Source organism: Papaver somniferum, chromosome 6, assembly GCF_003573695.1.
Source record: "Papaver somniferum cultivar HN1 chromosome 6, ASM357369v1, whole genome shotgun sequence".
In the NCBI taxonomy this organism is placed as follows: domain Eukaryota; kingdom Viridiplantae; phylum Streptophyta; class Magnoliopsida; order Ranunculales; family Papaveraceae; genus Papaver; species Papaver somniferum.
In genome coordinates, this window is record NC_039363.1 from 13,379,535 (window position 1) to 13,399,785 (window position 20,251).

Sequence of the window (20,251 nt, forward strand, 5' to 3'; positions counted from 1 at the left end):
CGCTCCTACGCTAATACTGGATAAAAAAACCTTTCCAATTTGTCTTAAAATGGGATTTGGTACCCTCCCCAGTATTTTATTAGCACTTTCCAGTTTGTCTTAAAATGGGATTTGGTGCTCTTCCCGATTTGTCTTAAAATATTTTCCAGTTTACTTATATGAGATTCGATACATTCTCCAATAATTTGGCACTCTATTAGCAACCATGGATTGCATTTTTATATTCATTTGTGGACGACACAGAAAATACATTTGAATTCAAAATTCTTCGGCATTCTGAGTTTTTTTTCTTAATAACCTCACTTTCAACATTGGGACATCCCAAGTCGAGCTGCGCCAAGTTAAGCCAGCAAAGTTTGTCCACCGTGAATCTCTTTTGTTTGTATGCGACCACTAAAGAAAATGAAGACCCCCTCCCTATCTTTTGTACTGAATATCTAATGGTATAAGAAACATGAGAATAAATAAACAAAACCCAAATTCCCCAAATTTCTGTAAAGATTCTGGGGAAAAGATAGAGAAAAAAAAATGATTAATCTTCAAAGAACAATTTATCGTCCACACATAGTAATTTCGTCTTTCATTTGTTGTTTCAAAGAACAATCGAAATTATTAGGGGTTTCTTCTTCTTTCCAGAAACCTATTGATTATTACAGATCTTTGTCCACGATTTCTTAAAATCCATTTACTTCTTCGAAGATTAATGAAAAAGGGTTCCAACTGAGCTCAAGAAGAACTATTGTTAGGGGGTTTAGGGCTTCTTCTAATTGGAGTGAGGAGAAATCTCCTTATGACACACTTGGTAAGCAAACTAAATGAGAATTCCAATTATGTTTTTCAATTTTTTGTCTTTGATTCATAGCTTATTTGATTTTTTGGTTGTTTGTTTGCAGAATTAGAAAAGGATGCAGATGAAGAGAAGATAAAGTTCTGCTTACAGACGCTTCGCCAAATTTTATCATCCTGATGGTTGGTTATTATGTTCTTTTTAGTGATTGTTCCGTAGTATTTTTTGGTTGCGTAATTCAAATTTTAAGCTTAGCTATGCATTCATTGATTTCCCAACATACCGAACATGTTCTTTTATTAACTTTTGGCAATGAGTTGTTTTTTGCGCGATACTGGCTAGGGCTGCACATGGGTCGGTTTGGGTCGGTTTTGACCTCACCCACCACCCAACCCACTGATGGCGGGTAATAGAAGTTGTCATCCACAACCAACCCGACATCATAGTGGGTCGGTTTTAACCCGATCCACATTACAGCGGGTTGGTTCGGGTGGATGGCGGATTAACCCGTCATAAAATGAAATGAATTGTATGAACATGACAAATAACTAAAAGTGCAGACAATTAGCATCATAACAAGTTACTTACAACTAAGAGTGTTCACAAAATAAAAATGAGTTCAACTTCTAAAAGCTCAAATGGTGAATTACTAGCCTACTGGCTACTGTACTAAATCCTAATAACTATACTAGTAGCTGGAGAAAAGAAAGATCATGAGATGTGATTCATATCAAGCGACCATCTTCCTCCATCAAAAAATGTAGACGTTTTACCCCTAAATGTGCTGGAAGCCTGAAATCAATCAACGTATGTCAATTAGTTACAACTTACAATAACATAGATGTAACAGACCAACGAACTCAGAATCAATTTACTGACAGTGGCCCTTGGCGTCATTACCTTGTCTAACCCAATAGAAATCAATCATCTATGATGATGTAAGAAGTATCAAGGTCACCAAATAGATCTGCAAGGGAAATGAACAATTAGAATGAAAGTTGATGTAAGTAATCAAAGCACCGACAATGGGGTATAATTATGCTATGCCATCCATGTGACGCAACCAGATGACCATGAGAATCATACAAATTAAATGTCATACAACTCAAGCCTCAAAACTAGAGAGACTATATCATACAAATTAAATGTCAGACATCTTCAGTCACCAAAGGGATACATATTGTTGTTTGATTGTATGAGTTAACTTCTACAGTTGTGGCACAAGTTCAATAATCATCATCCATTGCAGAATATAAAACAACAAACAAATATCACCACAGAAAATTATAATAAGAAAAAAGTCATTTCAGAGGAGGATGAAAACATTGCAAAACATATTGCCGTTGATAATTACAATGCAGGGGGGTCAGTCAGAGCAGCAGAAACCAAAAATGTAAACCAGCTTCCGCTTATGATGATTGTACCTAGATAACAGATTAAAGCTATCTGCTGCCAATTTTTAGTTTAAGCAACTCTAAAAGGGAAATCCACCCATAGAATTAGAGCCAAGAATTTTACTATTTCTTATTTTCAAATACAAACACTAATTTTAGTTTTAAGCTATCTGCTGCCAGTAATATCACTTTCCATGGTGAAAGATTGAGGATGGCTGTTAACATCCAGTAAAATAAAGTAAAACTGAAACACAAAAAATTCTGTAAAATAGGAAGTATACCGCACTGTTAGAAACAATGTTAGAAACAATGAATCAATTCGTTTCTTATTTACTGCCAATGTGCTCAAGTAATAACATGTTACAGTCTCAGTATTTTAGCAATTTTTAGCAATCATAGTAACCATAAAAATACCATTACACTAACAAAATCCCCAAAATCATTAACAAAATCTCAAAATCTCAGATTACTTTTAGCTCAGAATCAATTGGATGTTGCCAGATTAGATAAGGGTCATAAGTGTAGTACCTCAGAATCTCAGATTACTTTTAGATCCTTTAAGAAGTGAACAAAATTCCCAAAATCCAATTCCAATATACACAAAAGATTAACAAAACAAAGTCAGAATATCGCAAGATCAATTAATCAAAGATTATAACAAAAATAGATACCCCGAATTGAAAAAAAAAACAACAAAACCCTAAACAGATACCAATAATTCAAAATCAAAGAAAATCACAGAATCTAAAAATTATAAATAGATCAATTAGTATGACTTACGATTCTTACCTTCCGTTATTGGATTTCTGGTAGTGATCTGAGTTGAGAATTGATGCAATTGAAGTGAAAAGGCACAACCGAGCGAAGGAGAGAAGAGGCTGAAGAGGAGTGAAGTGAAAAGGGGTGCGATTGAAAGTTGATAGGATTAGGGTTAGACATTATATATGGTATTTTCTATGGATGAGATTAATCCTAGGATAGATAATCTAAGGTTAGGAAATTCTGGAGGGTGGGCGGGTAGGGTCGGGTGATGGAAGCAGCTACCCACAACCGACCCATCATACAGCTGGTTTGGCCGTGCTCACCCATAGTCAACCCACTCCTAAGCGGGTTGGATCGGGTGCGGGTTAATCTTGACGGGTGCGGGTTGGGTCCGCGGGTAGGGTCGGTTATGTGCAGCCCTAATACTGGCACCCTTTGCATTTTTGCTCCATGAATTTTAAGAGTGGTAGTACTGATTTGAAAGAATTTGTAGAAAGAAGAGTGCTTGGAAAGTGAACTGATTTATATTGATTGATTTTGTTCAAGTATATAATGGTAGCGGAACTCTTGAGGAAGGTGAAACAACTGAAACTCGATTCATAAAGATACAAGCTGCTTATGAGTTGCTGATAGATGGCGAGAGGCGCACACAATATGATAGGGAACACCGTGTTAATCCTATAACTGTACAAATTGTTACTCTCGATATTGTTTATGATGCTCTTCTAGTGTGAAGTTTTGTTAAAACAGTGTATGATGTCAGCCTCAGGGTACATCTTGATAAGGTGGCGTTGGCCCTTGTGGTTGTTCTATTGATTGACATAGTACAAAGGCATTGCCTAATTTCACTATTTCAGTAATCCTTGTGATCTAAGTTGAGCATATGTCGCATCATTCTCCCGATCCATAGACCCTCATGCTACCGTGAAAGTTTGCTTGTCGGAAGTATGGAAAGCAATGTTTAACGACATATTATGCTTGTTGGTCTTGTATGTACAATCTATTAACAAAACTTGATAGAAGCATTGTGCTAACTTGATCATCTCCGGATGCGCCAAGAAAATACGAGTCACTTTGCTTCCAATACTTGCTTCCTCATTGTGTATCCGTGTTGATCGTCTAACCATTGAGATTTTTCTCCATAACCGCTCTACCATCCCATGACCTCCTCCTAAAGGCTGCTCTTGCCGTGTATATTTTCCTCAAAGTGGACAAGTTATCCTTATCATCCTCCTTAATCTTCCTAAGGATATCACTTGGTTTACACGCTTTCATCGACCTTATCGTTTCCCATTGATGTGGTTTCAACCCACAAACGGACACGCGTCCAACAAGAGATTCCGGATCATCATGATTATGACAACCATTCAACACTTTAGAGAGCTTGTATACCTTACTATCATCGGTTTTCTTGCGTGTATTTATTAACTATAAGCTTAAGCATGCAATCATACTTCTTTAATTTAGTAATGTATTCCCTTGTCGGAGTCTTCACGTACAGTCTGTGCTTTGCCCAGTGACTTTCTTGCTTTCCGCCTCTCTCACAAAAAAAATTCAAACGATCTTTACTTGAATGACGTCCCAAAACTAACGTGCATTTGATCTCTATTCCCTTGTCTATAAACCATTGCTTTGCATCGTTTCTATCTTTCCATTCCAAATCGGTGAAATAGTGGGCTGAGGTATCAGGAATCAGCAGAGATACGGATTTGGGTTGATCTTCTTCAAACGCCACAACAATCTACAACAAATATCAAAAAGTTGATGATTCAAAATCGGTTTATATGTTACAGTCGAGTAAACCGATTATAGGTGCAACTATAAAGACCGATTAAAGAACTGTCGAAAAAATTTTAAAGTCTACAATCGGTTCACCTCTCGTGTCATATAATCCGATTGTTGTTCACATTTCTCCTGAATCTTTTTTCTACAAAATCGGATTACATACGCACGAAAATAAACCAATTGTCAACTTTGTGTATTCTACGTGATTATTCAAGTGAAGGAATCGGATTATGCACATCACCAAAAAAAACCGGTTCTAGTCACGTACCCATCGCGCCAAAAATTTACTACAATCGGTTTATTTGGTGATGAACAAATACCGATTCCTGTACCCAATTTGAGGATTTTACCCAGAATCGGTTTATGGCATGCTATCGAATAAACCGATTCTGGGTTAAAGTTTTGAATTTTTTTTCCTTATTCGGAAATTGGGACATGCAAATACATGTTTGTAGATCGTTACGCTCATACATGTTTATTAGAAGCATTATCATCTTTTTCCTCCCGACTAAATAGTTCTTGTGCTTGAATAATATTTTCAAGCATTCTTTGGTTCACTTTCTCTTCTTCATTCAACAAATTTTCCAATTCGGTAGGATCGAAATCATGATAATCTGATGCACCCCCTTCTTCATCACTACTAGAGTCATCATCATCACTATAAAGCTTCATTTTTGTTAAGAAAATCACAAACCCTAGTTTTTCCTTTTTCCCCTCTACTTCTTTCCCTCCCAACCTTAAAAAAGAAAAATGATTTTCTACTCTAATCCAAACATTATAATCCTACTCAAACACTTATTAATTTAATAAATATTAAATTAATTAATCATCACTAATTTAATAAGGGTATATTGGGCATTAATATAAATAGTGGATAAGGGGTTTCTACAAATTATTTCCTAATGACCTTATTTTGTCATATAGTTATAAGCACCAATTTAGCCAGGTTAATAATCTGGTACTCTATTAGACACCATGATTTAATTGCATTTTTATATTCATCTGTGAATGACCAATAAAACCAAAAATATACTAGTTGAATTCAAAATTCACCCGCACCCAACATTTTTTTTCTTTTTTTTTTGTACGGCCTCACTTTCACAATAACGACATCCCAAGTGGCTAGTTAGTAATTTTCCGAATCATTCCCGAATGATTCGCGAACATACCCGAACTGATCGAATCCAAATGATACTTCCGAACTATTTGAATTCTGAACCTAGTTCTCGAATTATATGAACCTCACGAATGATTCGCAACGTATCCGAAGTGACCGAATCCTAATGGTATTTCCGAACTAGAACTAGAACTTTGTTTGATTGTATATACTTTATATTTAAATACAATTATTCAGTTATAATTTTCTATTGGTAGTTGTTTGACCAGTGTTTATGTGTTGATTTTTGTTTAAAAGTCTATAAACTAGTTTTTTAATACATTTATGCGATTAAATTGTTTACTTCTTGTTAAATAATCACGCTAAAATGTTTTTTTCCATCTTACAAATCATATACAAATAAAATTAGTCTCGTAATAAGGTCATAATACTTATCAGTTTATCATATATGTAAGCCGAATTTTAAGTTCCGAACTCACATTTATAAAACGAATATGCACGTACATATGACGTTCCGAATTACTGTCCAAACAACGAACCGTTGACCGAAATTTTGACCAAATTCGACCTATCTAAATCCGTATAATTTCTGTACGTATACCGTCCCGAACTATTACCCGTAACCCGAATGGCTAACTATGCCCAAGTCAAGCTACGCCAAGTTAAGCCAGCAAAGTTTGTCCACCAGGAATCTCTTTTGTCTGTAAGCTTTAAACGACCACGAAATTTTCTTTCCCCGAGGAATGAACACCCCCTTCCCTATCTTTTGTACTGAAAATCTAACGGTATAGGAAACAGGAGAAATAAATAAACAAAACCCAAATTCCCCAAATTTCTTCATCGATTTTGGGGAAAAGAGAGGAAAAAAGATGATTAATCTTCAAAGAACAATTTATCGTCCACACATAGTGATTTCATCTTTCATTTGTGGTTTTAGAGAACAATCAAAATTATTAGGGGTTTCTTCTTCTTCCCAGAAACCTGTTGATAACTACAGATCTTTTTCTACGATTTCGTCTAATCCATTTACTTCTTCGAAGATTAATGAGAAAGGGTTTCAATTGAGCTCAAGAAGAACTATGGTTAGGGGGTTTAGGGCTTCTTCTAATTGGAGTGAGGAGAAATCTCCTTACGACACACTTGGTTAGCAAAAGAAGTGAGAATTTCAATTATATTTTTTGACTTTGATTCATAGCTTATTTGATTTTTTGGTTGTTTGTTTGCAGAATTAGAGAGGGATGCTGATGAAGAGAAGATAAAATTTGCTTACAGACGACTCGCCAAATTTTATCATCCTGATGGTTAGTTATTATGTTCTTTTGAGTGATTGTTTTGTACTGTCTTTTGGTAGCTTAGTTCAAATTTTAAGCCAAATCATGCATTTATTGATTGCTCGACATATCGAATGTGTTCTTTGTTTATTGGCTCTTCGCGATAATGGCATCCTTTGCGTTTTTGTTCCCTGAATTCTAAGAGTAGTACTACTGATTTGAAATAATTTATAGAAAGAGGAGTAGTTAGGAAGTGAATTGATTTGTGTTGATTGTTTATTGTTCAAGTATATAATGGTAGCGGAACTCTTGAGGAAGGTGAAACGGCTGAAACCCGATTCATAAAGATACAAGCTGCTTATGAGTTGCTCATAGATGATGAGAGGCGCACACAGTATGATAGGGAACACCGTGTTAATCCTATGAAGGTACGGGTTGTTACTCTCGCCTCTCGGTATTGTTTATGATGCTCTTCTAGTGTGAAGTTTTGTTAAAACAGTGTATGATGTCAGCCTCAGGGTACATCTTGATAAGGTGGCATCGGCCCTTGTGGTTGTTCTGTTGATTGAGATAGTATAAAGGCATTGCTTAATTTCCTTGTTTCAGTAATCCTTGTATTCTCAGTTGAGAATATCTCGACGTGACTGTCAATCAACTTTTCTTTAACCTTGAATCAGTACAGTTTCATTTGCTTAGGTATACTTGGCTGAATTTCTAAAGATCGGGTAAAACGGCAAGCTTGTTAGTCATTGCACATTTGCATTATTGGACCCAATTGTAAGACCAGTTGCAGTATGCGTAAAACATTGAAACAAGATAATCAATTTGTATATGGACAGAGAGACTATACAAACTAGTTGAGTGTAGAATGCTCTAGCTCAAACTAAATCTCAGACATTTACTCTAGTTCTTTAAGGATACAAATACGGCCATGATTCCCTTTACGGTTCTGATTATGATATGCGGACATGTTGACAACCTGCCGGATGGTATATGTTTGCTCTTAAGCTTGTTATTATCACTGTTATTTCAGGCTTCACAAGCATGGATGGATTGGCTCGTGAAGAAGCGAACAGCTTTTGATCAGAGAGGTGATATGGCTGTCGCAGCTTGGGCTGAACAGCAGCAGCATGAGTTGAATGTTCGTGTACGTCGTCTGTCTCGTACAAAGGTAAAAACTAAAAAGCATTCCTGTATGTGTTAAATGGGAAATGGGCTAGCTCATCCCCTGTATATATGTACGTTCATACCATCATGGTAGTCTGGAATAAAAGAATGCATTTGTATCCTGTGAAACCTTTTTCTTCCAGCATAATATGAACTTTTACTCCTATCAAGTAGGTTTCGCTCTCCCTTTTCGCACTAGCTTTAGGTTGCTCAAGGATTAGAACTTGTACCCACCAACTCGTCTTGATGATCAACACAGAAAAAGTCATTGCGGTAGCTTCTGGAAAACAACTGCACAGATTAAACTATGGAATTATTTTTTCATATTGAACCAGTATGTATTGGTTGGATAATTCAGGTAGACCCAGATGAGGAACGAAGGATTCTGGCTAAAGAAAAGAAAGCATCCATGCAGAACTTCTCCAATACTCTCAAACGGCACACACTAGTCTTGAAAAAAAGGGATATAATGAGGAAAAAAGCTGAGGACGATAAGAAAAAGCTCATCACTCAGCTTCTAGCAGCTGAAGGCCTTGAACTCGCCACAGATGACGAAGACGATGCAGTGTAGTCAAAGAGTAAGAACATCTCCTTGACAACATAGTAGTAACATTTATTGTACAAAGCTAAACTACTGTTGTGAAACATATAGGATTTGTTGCTTGGTAAAATCTGTATCTCTGTGAAATGTAGTAATGCTACATTGTATATATACATGTCATTGTTTGCATATTGTATTGATCAAGAAAGAAAGAAATATGCAGTTTCGAATAATCATTCTCTCTTTCTATAGCAGAATAATTCCAGTGCCTGTCTCTCATATTTTCATTTGTAAGGAGGTACGTCTTTTTTCTGATGAACTCCTGTTTTGAGTAACGTTTAATTAGAGCAGTTGGTTGTTTTCTAATATAACATCTGACTAGAGAATATATGAGCGCTGTAGGACTAAATTCCACTTTAAAGACTAAAAGATCCAGCTAAATCAAATACGCAAACTTTGTGATAAATAACTTTTATATAATTTTATTTATGAGCTTCGTTAATCAGTATCTTAAACTTATTGATCATGATAACCATACTTGAGTTATCCATCACACTGAATAGGACTATTATAAGTACAAACACATCTGTGTAGCTCATCACATTCTCCAATTCCTTTGTAGTATTGAGCACAAAATTTTTCACAGTGCGGCTTACATGGTCCTCTGAAAATTCCTGTCATTTCCTGCTTACACTTGTAAGTTGGCGCTGCACCTACAAACACTGCAGAATTTTCAAGAATTTTGGTAACTAATTAGGATTTACAGCAACCCATTAAAGATTGCAGAATCTCGAATCAAAATTAGAATGTATAGGGAGAAAAAGCTACAGAACATACCTATACCGGAGAACAAAAGGCCTGTCAAGATTACAGAAATTTGGACAATGAACTTCATGTTTTGATTAGTTGAATTTGTTTTAAGAGAGATGCAACTCTTTCTTATTTCTGTGCATGAGGATTTGAAGGGGATTCTTCTGTATTTAAAGACCAGTTGCGTATACTTCTAGTCTCTCAGATTTGGCTAGTGTCTTAAAGAATTCCAAAATTTAAGGTTTTTGTAGGCTTTGAATATAGTAACGCGTCATGTGCTTTGTTTTTCATAAAGCCTGCCTGATCATATCTCTTGTGCAACAAAAACAACTCTGCTAATGGGCACCCCTTTGCTTGGGAGAGTACCAAATCATTGCTTGCCATTGGATTGGTATCCTTCCAAGCAAAATGGTACAGTCATTTTGGCATCCAGTAACAAAAACAGTAGTAGCATTGGTTTGTTGACATTATCCATGAAATTGTCTGCCTTTTTTCTAGTAGGTATCGAGGGAGAAAAAAACAAGTGTTTTTTCGGAAACGCCTTTCTTGCAATGGCTGGAATTCTTTTTATCAGTACCTCAAATTTCCTCCCTCCATAGTCCATTCCATATTGGTCCTGCATCTTTATTCCCTTTACGATATAGCAACATGTCACCAAATTGAATTCACTTGATTTCTTGAAGGACCAATATCAACCAATTCATTTGCTAAAGACCGGATCTCAGTGTCTTATTCATCTGGGGTGGCCAATACCAAATTAAATTTACCAATCAAAAACATACTACTTATTTTTCTTGTTTATTAGTCAAAAACAAACTGTGTTCAGTTATGTGTGCACCAAAAAATAAAAATGTATCTTACTTGAAAACATACAAAATGGTTTATTAAGAATTTTCATCGGTGTACCAAATCCAAGTCAGTTAACAATTACTGTACAAAGCATGAAATGAGAAAAATCAACCAAATGAAGTTACTAAATATTTGCGTACGGTAATTGACTGTTATTATTATTTGAGTATTTAGTTTTCTCTAATATCTCGTAAAATTAAATATACTCGGCCTAAAATCAGTGGAGGTTACCATGTTCCCAACATTAGGTGGATTAACATTTATATATGTCCTGTCAATGTTACGCTGCACTGGATCATCCAAACTCCTCCCTCCCTTGCACCAAAACAAACAACTCCCTTGCACCAAAACAAACATTTTAAAATTGTGTAACATGCAAAACGAAACCCTTCTATTGACACAAGTTTAAGGGATAATTGTAGTTTAGTATTCAAGTTTTGACCAACACTAGGCTTTGATCTAATATTTGGCCAACGTTAGGTCTTGATACCTGGACTGAACGTTGACCAGAATTGACTTGGTTAGAAATTAATTTATGTTAAAAAATAATTAAAATAATAATTAAGTAAAATAAAATGAAAGATAAAATAGAATTACTAACACAAAATTACTACCTTAACTTCCAACCATTTACATGACCATTTTCCCATCACCCCCACTACCAATCTTTCCCATTCATGACTGCGATCTTTGGATGTTCTTCCTAACACCATTATCGCCTCTTACTAAGAATTCTTTTACGAACTTTTTTTGATTCTCTGATGATTACTATCAGCAACGTACGCCCAGTCACTCGGTCTTTCTTCCAAATGTTCTGATGCTGTTTTTGTTTCTAACGTTGATGGATCTCTCATCATTCTTCTACCAATTTCTCCATGGAAACCTTGCTGCTCCATGCTAGCTTGATGAAGGACTTCGATTTATTTTATTCTTGTTATTGGTATTAAGTTCTTCTCCTCAATTTGAATTGATTAATTGTAATTCTATGCTATCACTACATAGGAAAATTTGATGTTTTTGTTGTTTCCGTCTTTTTTAATTTTTGATGGAAATGAATTGAAGCCCTAAGCTGTAACACCCATTATTTGGATTTCTGGGAATTTGGTTCGAAAATTAACCCATTTTGAAACCATAGATTGGGAAATGAGAATTTTGGGAATTTTATTAAAGCCCCACTTTGTGATGTTGATTGATAAAAATTGGTTGCTATCTAGAGATTTAGGTTAGTGAAAAGGGCATCTGGTATTCTTGGTTTGAAATGTTTAATTAATGGGATGTGGTAGTGAATAAGAATAAGTTTTTGGTTGAGTTCAGATCGGGAACGTGATGCTGCTATTGCTGATTATAGTGATGAAGGAATGAACTAAAATGGTGGAATGGCTGCTACAATCAAGAACATACAGGGAAAGAGGGGATATAGCAACAAGAAATAAGTACGGTGATTATGAGTTTCGTTTGAGTTCAAATCCATACAAAGTCGAGATAGAACAAGCTAGCGATCTGGTTCAACTGAAATAAAAGAATTCTTAGATAAATATTAGGGTTGATAAATGTGTGCAGGGAATTAGGTTAATGGATGTTTGATCTTTACCGTCGGATTAATAATTTTATTTGAGCAGTTGGATTTTAGTCCCTTCTCAGGGATATAATTGCAAACTCAGTATTTTAATTTTATAAAATTAATTAAGTCTGACTATAAACGGTCAATTCAGATCAATGTCCAGTCCAGATACCAAGGCCTGACGTTGGACAAATATTAGATCAAAGCGTAATGTTGGTCAAAACCTGAGTACTAAACTCCAATTATCCCTAATTTTAATTCACAAAATTGTGTAAAGCAGAGTTTCTTATTCATTTTCTACCACACTTAAACACCACCGCTTAATTGGGGGCCCCGAAAACTAATTTGGGGCCCTAGATTCCTATCCCCACTCATGGAAAGAGGATAAGGAGTGTCTAAAGACAGTGAAAAGATAAGATTGCCCCAGCCCTAAGGATTGCGACACGTGTCACCCTATTAAACTTTTTTTTTAGTTTTAATTTTATTTTTTTTCTAAAATTTATTTAATTTAATTGTTTTTAGTTTTAATTTTTTTTTATTTGTTATTTTTGCCCAGATTTGTATGAAAAATCATAAGGTATTGAAGTGTTTCAAAAGCGACCCTGAAGAGTCATTAGTGTTTGAAAAACGACTCTCAAGAGTCGTCATTGTTTCAATGACGACTCTAAATAGTAGTTAATGCATATAAAATGGTCGTTATCTTCTTCGAAAAGTCATTAATGGAGGAAATTCATCAAAGGGTCGTCATGGTCTTATATGTATTAACGACAGTTTAGGGTGGTCATTGAAACAATGACGACTCTCAAGGGTCGTTTTTGAAACATTAACGACTCTTGCAGAGGGTCGTTTTGGAAACATTAACGACTCTTGAGGGTCGTCATTGAAACACTTCACTACCATGACGATTTTGCATAAAATTCTAGGCAAAAAAAAAAAAACAAAAAAATTGCAAACAAAAATTTTGTAAAAAGAAAAAAAAAGTTTGAAATCAAATTAAGTAAAATTAACACTAATTAAATAAGATGATTACTAATTAAATAAGGATAGATTAGCATTACCTAAAATATTTGGATAAAGGATTATTGAAATTAGATTTGGGTGACCTTTTTTGTCTTCTAGTGTGAGGCCCCAGATTAGTTTTCAGGTCCCAATTAAGCGGTGTTAAAACAATTGCATTGGATTAGACTCTGTTGTGTGTTTATAAACTGGCTTAGGAGAAAAGAAATTAATGTCCACGATTTATTACTTGACATCTTCAACTCTGTTTTAACTCAGTAATCCTAGTTTGTGCGCTGGTATGCCCCTAACCTTGAACTCTCATTTTCAGTCACATGTTTAATTCAGTAGTTTTTGGGGTTTCCAAACTAAATTAATATATATATATATATATATATATATATATATATATAATGCAAGTGGAATCAAACTATCCTAAAATGGACGGTTTTTAAAGATATCTAAACAAAAAATTTAAACAAACCGTTCATTTCAACGATTTTAAAACCTCACATGTACAAGAGGGCCCCATAAACCAGCCCCTGCAAGTCTCTTGATGGTGGGGCCCAATTTTGTGTGTCTAGGAGGTTTTAAAACCGTTCATTTGAATGGTACGTCTAGAAGAACTGTTATCTAAAATACGGTTGTACTGGCCTAACCAAAATGGACATTTATAGTAAATTCATACTCCCCAAACACAAGAGCAGTGCCTCACACACTGACAATTCATCCCAAGAATTATCCCGATAGGGAATCTGATGGTTAAAAGGAAAGCCTTAGCATCTAGATTAGTAAAGATAAAAGTGGATCCCACTGTTCCTACGTTATGCGCATGGACAGAGCCAGAAATTTCATACAGGAAGGGCTAATAGACAAAACAAATTATTTAGGAAGGGCTTATTAAGATATTTTACTTTTAATTAGTAAGAATTTTGAAGGATCACTAATGAATTAAGCAAAAACATGGGGCGGGGACCACCCATGAGCTCTACATAGCTCCGTCCTGGTTATGCGATTAACTTCGGGGTTATCCCATGATAGGAGGATAAGTCTAAATCCATATACAAAATCCACTAGATTATTAACCCCTCGTAAAATTTGATAAGTTATTATAGGTCTTGACAAGTTACTTAGTGATCAGTCTATTAAATGAAATTATCCACATCAACAGTGAATATTGTGCAACATTTGTTCGGGCTAAAAAGATCAAAGAAATCTTATACCTACATATTATTGCAGTAGTTATTGATTGCCGTCATTCTGATTCCCACAACATAACAAAGAAATGATCCTAAAAATCATGGAGGAAGAAATAGGCGATTGAGATATTATTTCGGACCAGAAATTTATATTGATCCATGAAACAGCAGCACCAGCCACCAATGGTTAAATATGTTTTCTCATTTCCATCAGTCAACATACAGCCCATTTTATAGCTGGTCTAGACATCTAAATAAAAAGAAGCCCATTACAATTAATAATGAGTTCATTGAGTTGGATACAAAAGCCGAAACTAAACTTATATCTTCGAGACAGAAGCTATAAATATAAACCAACCTTTATGACACAGAGATAAGTCATTCACCATTCAAACATATAATATCAAATGAAACTAATTTTAGAAGATATAGCAATCCAAAATACTCTCAAAATACGGAAAATGGGTCATTTGTCCAAATATTTTTAAAACATGGTTCAAATGGACGAGTACCAATTAGTATGGGTGAAATGGACACCAAAAAAATAACAAGGATGAAACTGGATTCATCCTGACTTTAACTTAAAATATAGTAAGGATGAAACTGGATGCATCCTGATGTAAATTAAAAATAAGAAAAAGTATTTGAAATTGGGTAGGATGAAACTGTTTACATCCTGGCTATTTTTTCATTTTTTTCCATTTAAACAGTATCAAAATCTAAATGTCCTTTTCACCCAGGAATTATTGATTTTGGTCTTTTTAACCAATTTCGTGCTTAAAATATTCCAACTTGGCCACATTCCATCCAATTCAAAATACAACGAACCGTTATTATTTCTAATTGGTCAGTTTCCTCCGATATCTCATGAAACTCAACATGATCACAAAACTCAATATGATCAGCATGGTTAACAAGTGGATGAGGCTACCGATGTGCCCAACACTAGTTAGATTTTCTTTTTGATTGGAAGCGAAATTTTATTAAGATTGAAGAATATACACACGAAAATATAAAATTAAAACCCAGAACATAAATGCTTATTACAAAACAAGTTGTAAATAAGCTCCCCAAATGCTAATCACACTGGTTGTAAAAAGCTTCCCCAAGTAACCCATATCAAGAATTGATAGCTCCCAAATATGTTAAAAAGCCCAATTAAAAAAGCCCAACCCAGGAAAATTAAGTACAGTAAACGAAAAAACCAACCAAAACCCTAGCCCAAAAGAGCACAATTGGTGACACTGACTGTCACATTCCGCCACCGTGGACACCCTATGGAACCACCACTTGATTCCATCACCATTTGTAAACCCTAACCCAAAAAGACCACAATCTGTTATTGACACTACCATGTCACAGTCCTTGATTATGTCACAGAGAAACATGTTTGATTCCGTCATCACTCAACCACAGTGTAAATCTATCGTAGTTGATAAAACCTCGAGTCCATGATGATGTCAAGGATTTGGAGAGTGGTGGTGGATAAGTTCAGGAAATATTTTATGGATATCCTTATGGTGAGTATCCTGAAACAAGATCGAAAGTGAATCTTCCAAACCTCGATAGATTCTTCCCAAACACCTGAAACAAGATCGACCACCACCAATATAGGATCGACTTTAAACAAACAACCTCACTGGTCTCCTCCATAATCCATAGATCGAAAACACCTACACCATCTACAAACTTCTAAAACCAAAAAAGAGATAAAACCTTGAACACTATATTGTGATGGATTCCAACATCATTAAAACATGGTTTCCGAACCTGGTTATCTCTTCTCATTGCGTGATAAATGGTAGAACGTCGCATCAACAAGAAACGTTCTAGTGCAACAGCTCCAACCCTCGCCTCTATCATCCACCAAATGGAGGAGAAAAGCCCCAAATCTAAGCTAAAACCCTCCAACACTAGTTAGATCCCAATTTATATATATCCTACAATGAAGCGCAATGACACGCATGAGAAAACTATGAGAAATTTTGATGCCGTTAAGATGCAATTTATGCATGGAGATGAGACTTTACACAGTTTGTTACGTGCATGGGAATGCACTGATAAATTTTTCATGTGTTTCGCAACTTCATTCTATGGCTACATAAAGATAAAAGAAATAAAACTCAAAACATGCAAGGCCAATAGAGATGCAATTTCCCAACATCAGAAACTAATTCTTTATAGCTAAAAGAAGAACAATTTATCTGGTTGATTTGATAACAAGCAGCACCATGGCATGCAATTTAAGCATAAAGATCAAACTCTACCACACTTAAGACTTACATTGAATTTTGCTATCTATAGTATTAGTAGTATTTGTATATATTAGACTCTATTGTGCTTAGAAACTGGCTCAAGAGAAAGGAAACAAAAAGTGACCAAGATTACTCTACAACTTCATCTCATTGAGTGCTAGTATGCCTAGAATTTATTAGAGTAGCCATTGCGTGGTATTCACAGACAAAGAAAGAAATAGGTCTAAAAATCATAGGTACAGTTGATATTTCTTTTCCCACCTGATAAAAACAAATAATTTATCTTGGTGGTAAATGAATGTTTTTTTTTTCTTTTTTTTTTTCTTTCGATGGAATTGAAGGTTTTAATGAAAGAGCAACACGTTAAAGATTCTTTTTCTAGCTCGTTTCCATGGATAGGGCTTGCAATGGATCCGGATCTTCCCGTGTACCATAGGACACAAATTTCATATAATAATCCGGTCCAGTTCCTAAATTTGTTGACCGGAAACGGGCCTATTAAATATTCCGGATACCCGTTAGTTTCGGATGTTAAAATATGAGCTTCCAACTCAAAATCAATTGGCAATGAATTTTTAGTAGCCCTAAGAATTATAGACTGCAGGATCTTAGATTATCCAGATAATGTGTAGCCTCGTTGGATCTAACACGTGGAAAAATAGATCGGGTGTCTCGGAATAAATAATGGTGCGGTCAAATGACTCGACATAGGATCTAACACGTGAAAAAATAGATCGGGTGTCTCAGAATAAATAATGGTGCGGTCAAATGACGCGACATAAATAGCATGCTCTGATAGCATGTAAGAATATGAGCATCCAACTAAAAACCAATTAAAAGTGCGGTCAAATGACTCGACACAAATGGCATGTTCTGACACCATGTTAGAATATGGGCATCCAACTAAAAACCAATTGGCAATGAGTGGATTGGCCCCATGAATTAGAAACTGCAGGATCTTAGATTACCCAGACAATATGGGACTGATATTCTCAACATCAGATTCCAATTGGTATTGAAAAACTATCAATCTTTTTCTTAAAATCTTGATATCTTCTTCTTTTTTGCTTGATTCCAATTTATTTTAATACAAGTTTATTATTAATTTTTTATTAATCTTCTAATATAAAAAATTTAAAATGAAAAAAAACCTAAGCCAAATCTCCCAAAATACCTAGAGTTTTTCTAAAATTATGAATTAAAGAATGAATTGCAAAAAAGAAGTAGTTTTGTTATGTGTGTAGTTCCCCTCTCACATCGAAAGAAAATCAATTTCCAAAATAAAAGAAGGTAAATAAATTTACAGGATCGTTGTACGGTTTGCTTATGATTTTCTAAGTACTTAGTTTCCCCCGGTAGCTCACAACCGTATTTACTCACCCAAAGATCAGTCAAGGTTACCATGTTGCCAACACTAGGTAGTTAGATGAAAATATGAGGATACCAAGGAGTGTAGATCAATGAAATGAATTAACTTTAACATGAGAATCTTATAATAAAAATTTAGTTAAATTTAAAATCCAATTTATGCATGACCATCAGACTCATTAGTTATGGAGTGGAGTTCATCACTATATTAACCATCCTTTTATAACTTGTTAACATGCAAGTCTAATGATTTTGTTCTCGGCACGCTCAAGTCTAAGCAGCATGCTCCTTAATAGTTACCACTACAGAATAAGATATGAGATTTCAGTATTATAGCTGGTAGTGGTTATTGGATTTAAGCCTTAATCCCCATGTAACACATCCATGATACTTACAACAGTATGTCTCATACATAATCATTCTTGGTCATTCTTTCAAGAATTTTAATCGATAAGATTTGGTTGGCTTTTACTTCCCGTGACACTTTTTTCGGATTCTCTAAATTCTCTAGAATCCAGTAGTCTAGTGCCCTGCCAGTATCGATGATGTTTTGATTAGTTTACTCCAACCTCCCAGTCTTCTTTGTCCTTCACTTTCAAACATTTTTTTTTTCGTTACATCCGATTCCCTCTCCTAAATCTCATAATGCTAACTGCATAACGTGCACTAGTTGAAATGGATCAGTAATGGATTTGGCATGTGCGTTAAACAAAAATAGTTTTTGTCATGAAAAATAATAAATGTGTTATAAACCATTGTTTATTTTTATTAAGATGCCCCTGTGTCTAGGAGTGGGGTTTTTTATATCTTTATAAATAGAGACATAAACCATTGTAATTCTACACACAATAATAGAATTCTCTCTTCTTCTTCCCCTCTACTTTGTGTCTTTCCTTTTCTATTTTCTAGTTTTACAACACGTCATCAACACGCTCTAATAGTGAGCAGCTTAGAGTTCTGTTTTTGTATTACACATAATTGATTATTTTTTTCCGATGCTTTTGATAGAAACTAACCTCATAATATTTTTTTCAGAAAATGGACTATATAGCCAAAAATGTGTGTTTTCTGGGCCAAATGGACGGGTAGAGATTTCGTCTGGGTCAAATAGACAGTGAAACTTTTTAATTGAAACTGACCCAATTACCCTTACCTTTCTTCTTCCTCACTAGATAATTTCGATCCCCATCTCTCAATTCTCCACGGTTTCCATTACTTTCTCCTTCTGCTCTCTGCTCTCGATCTTCTCTTTCTCAACCACCACCATCATCAACTATAAGCAGATCTATCAAACTAGGTCGTCGACAATACTACAACCACCACCATCAGCATCTACAACAACTACAACCAACACCACCACCGCAAACATCAACATCATCGTCAACATTGATATCACCACCACCACAAAACACCGGCAACCCTAATTAAATGGAGAGTTCTCAAATTCATTCAAACCAAAATTAGGGTTTTCTCTTCCATCAATTTCACTGGTAAGTTTCTCGATCCTAATTCATTTTCATGATTTTATTATCAGAACTCATCAATTTGACACGAATTGATGTTAACTACCTTAATTTTCTGAAATGAACCATTTTTATGAGTGAAATTTCATTCTGTTTTTTTCTTCTTGTGTAAATCTAGATTAAAACATGATTGAAAATGGTTTGGATTAAACTTTTCATCTTGGTTTAAGTTTTGTAAAATCCAGTTTAAAATTCATTGAATTTTGTTTGTATGTAACTAGTTTCATCTAGGTTAAGCTTATGTAAAATCTAGTCTGAAATTGATTGAATTTGGTTTGGATGAAATTGGTTTCATCCTGTTTTGGATAGAGTTGAAATTGTTGAATTTGGTTTCACCCATTTTAAACTACCATGCAACTGGTTTCATCATATACTAAAATTGGGTTGAATTTGCTTTCACCCATTTTAAACTAGGATGAAACCGGTTTCATCTATAGGTAGGATGAATATATGATTTTTGAATTAGGTATCACTCATTGTAAACAAGGATGAATATATGGGTTTCATCCTATACTAAACTGGGTTTCATTCTAATGATTAGGATGAAACTGAATTTGGATCCATCCACATTTACACTAGGATGAAACTGGTTTCATCCAGTTTTAAATTGTGTTAAATTGATTTTTTTCCGTACAAGCTTAAAATAGGAGGAAACCAATTTCATCCTTTCTTAGATTGAGTAGAATTTTGTTTTCATCCATGTTTGAACTAGGATGAAACCAGTTTCATCTAATTCAACAGTGGATTGAATTTGGTTTCACCCGTGTTCAAACTAGGATAATAATAGTTTCATCTAATGTTACGTTGGCTTGAATTTAGCTTCACCTATGTCTAATATAGGATGAAACTGGTTTCATTGTGTGTTA

The 20,251-nt window shown here is 35.1% G+C and overlaps 1 protein-coding gene, 1 long non-coding RNA gene and 1 pseudogene across 6 annotated transcripts; 2 read left to right on the forward strand and 1 right to left on the reverse strand.

Annotated features, from left to right (window-relative positions):
- The first annotated feature begins 509 nt into the window (after positions 1–509).
- LOC113286968 lies at positions 510–3,748 on the forward strand (annotated as a pseudogene).
- Positions 3,749–6,575: 2,827 nt separating this feature from the next.
- LOC113286966 (uncharacterized J domain-containing protein C4H3.01-like) lies at positions 6,576–9,326 on the forward strand. 3 transcript variants are annotated; one of them, XM_026535624.1, is made up of 6 exons: positions 6,576–6,988; positions 7,072–7,146; positions 7,405–7,544; positions 8,150–8,287; positions 8,642–8,861; positions 9,077–9,326. In XM_026535624.1, the coding sequence occupies exons 1-5, from the start codon at positions 6,715–6,717 to the stop codon at positions 8,852–8,854; spliced, it is 840 nt and encodes a 279-aa protein (XP_026391409.1). In that variant the 5' UTR covers positions 6,576–6,714; the 3' UTR covers positions 8,855–8,861; positions 9,077–9,326. The 3 variants fall into 3 exon arrangements, with proteins under 3 accessions (XP_026391409.1, XP_026391408.1, XP_026391407.1); XM_026535623.1 differs by having other exon boundaries at positions 9,080–9,326; XM_026535622.1 differs by lacking the exon at positions 9,077–9,326 and having other exon boundaries at positions 8,642–9,060.
- On the reverse strand, positions 9,262–12,096 carry LOC113286969. 3 transcript variants are annotated; one of them, XR_003329621.1, is made up of 4 exons: positions 11,098–12,096; positions 10,715–10,821; positions 9,662–10,371; positions 9,262–9,546 (listed from the first exon to the last, which is right to left on the reverse strand). It is a non-coding gene; the product is annotated as an uncharacterized LOC113286969 (long non-coding RNA). The 3 variants fall into 3 exon arrangements; XR_003329619.1 differs by having other exon boundaries at positions 9,662–10,821; XR_003329620.1 differs by having other exon boundaries at positions 10,715–12,096.
- Between the last annotated feature and the right edge of the window lie 8,155 nt (positions 12,097–20,251).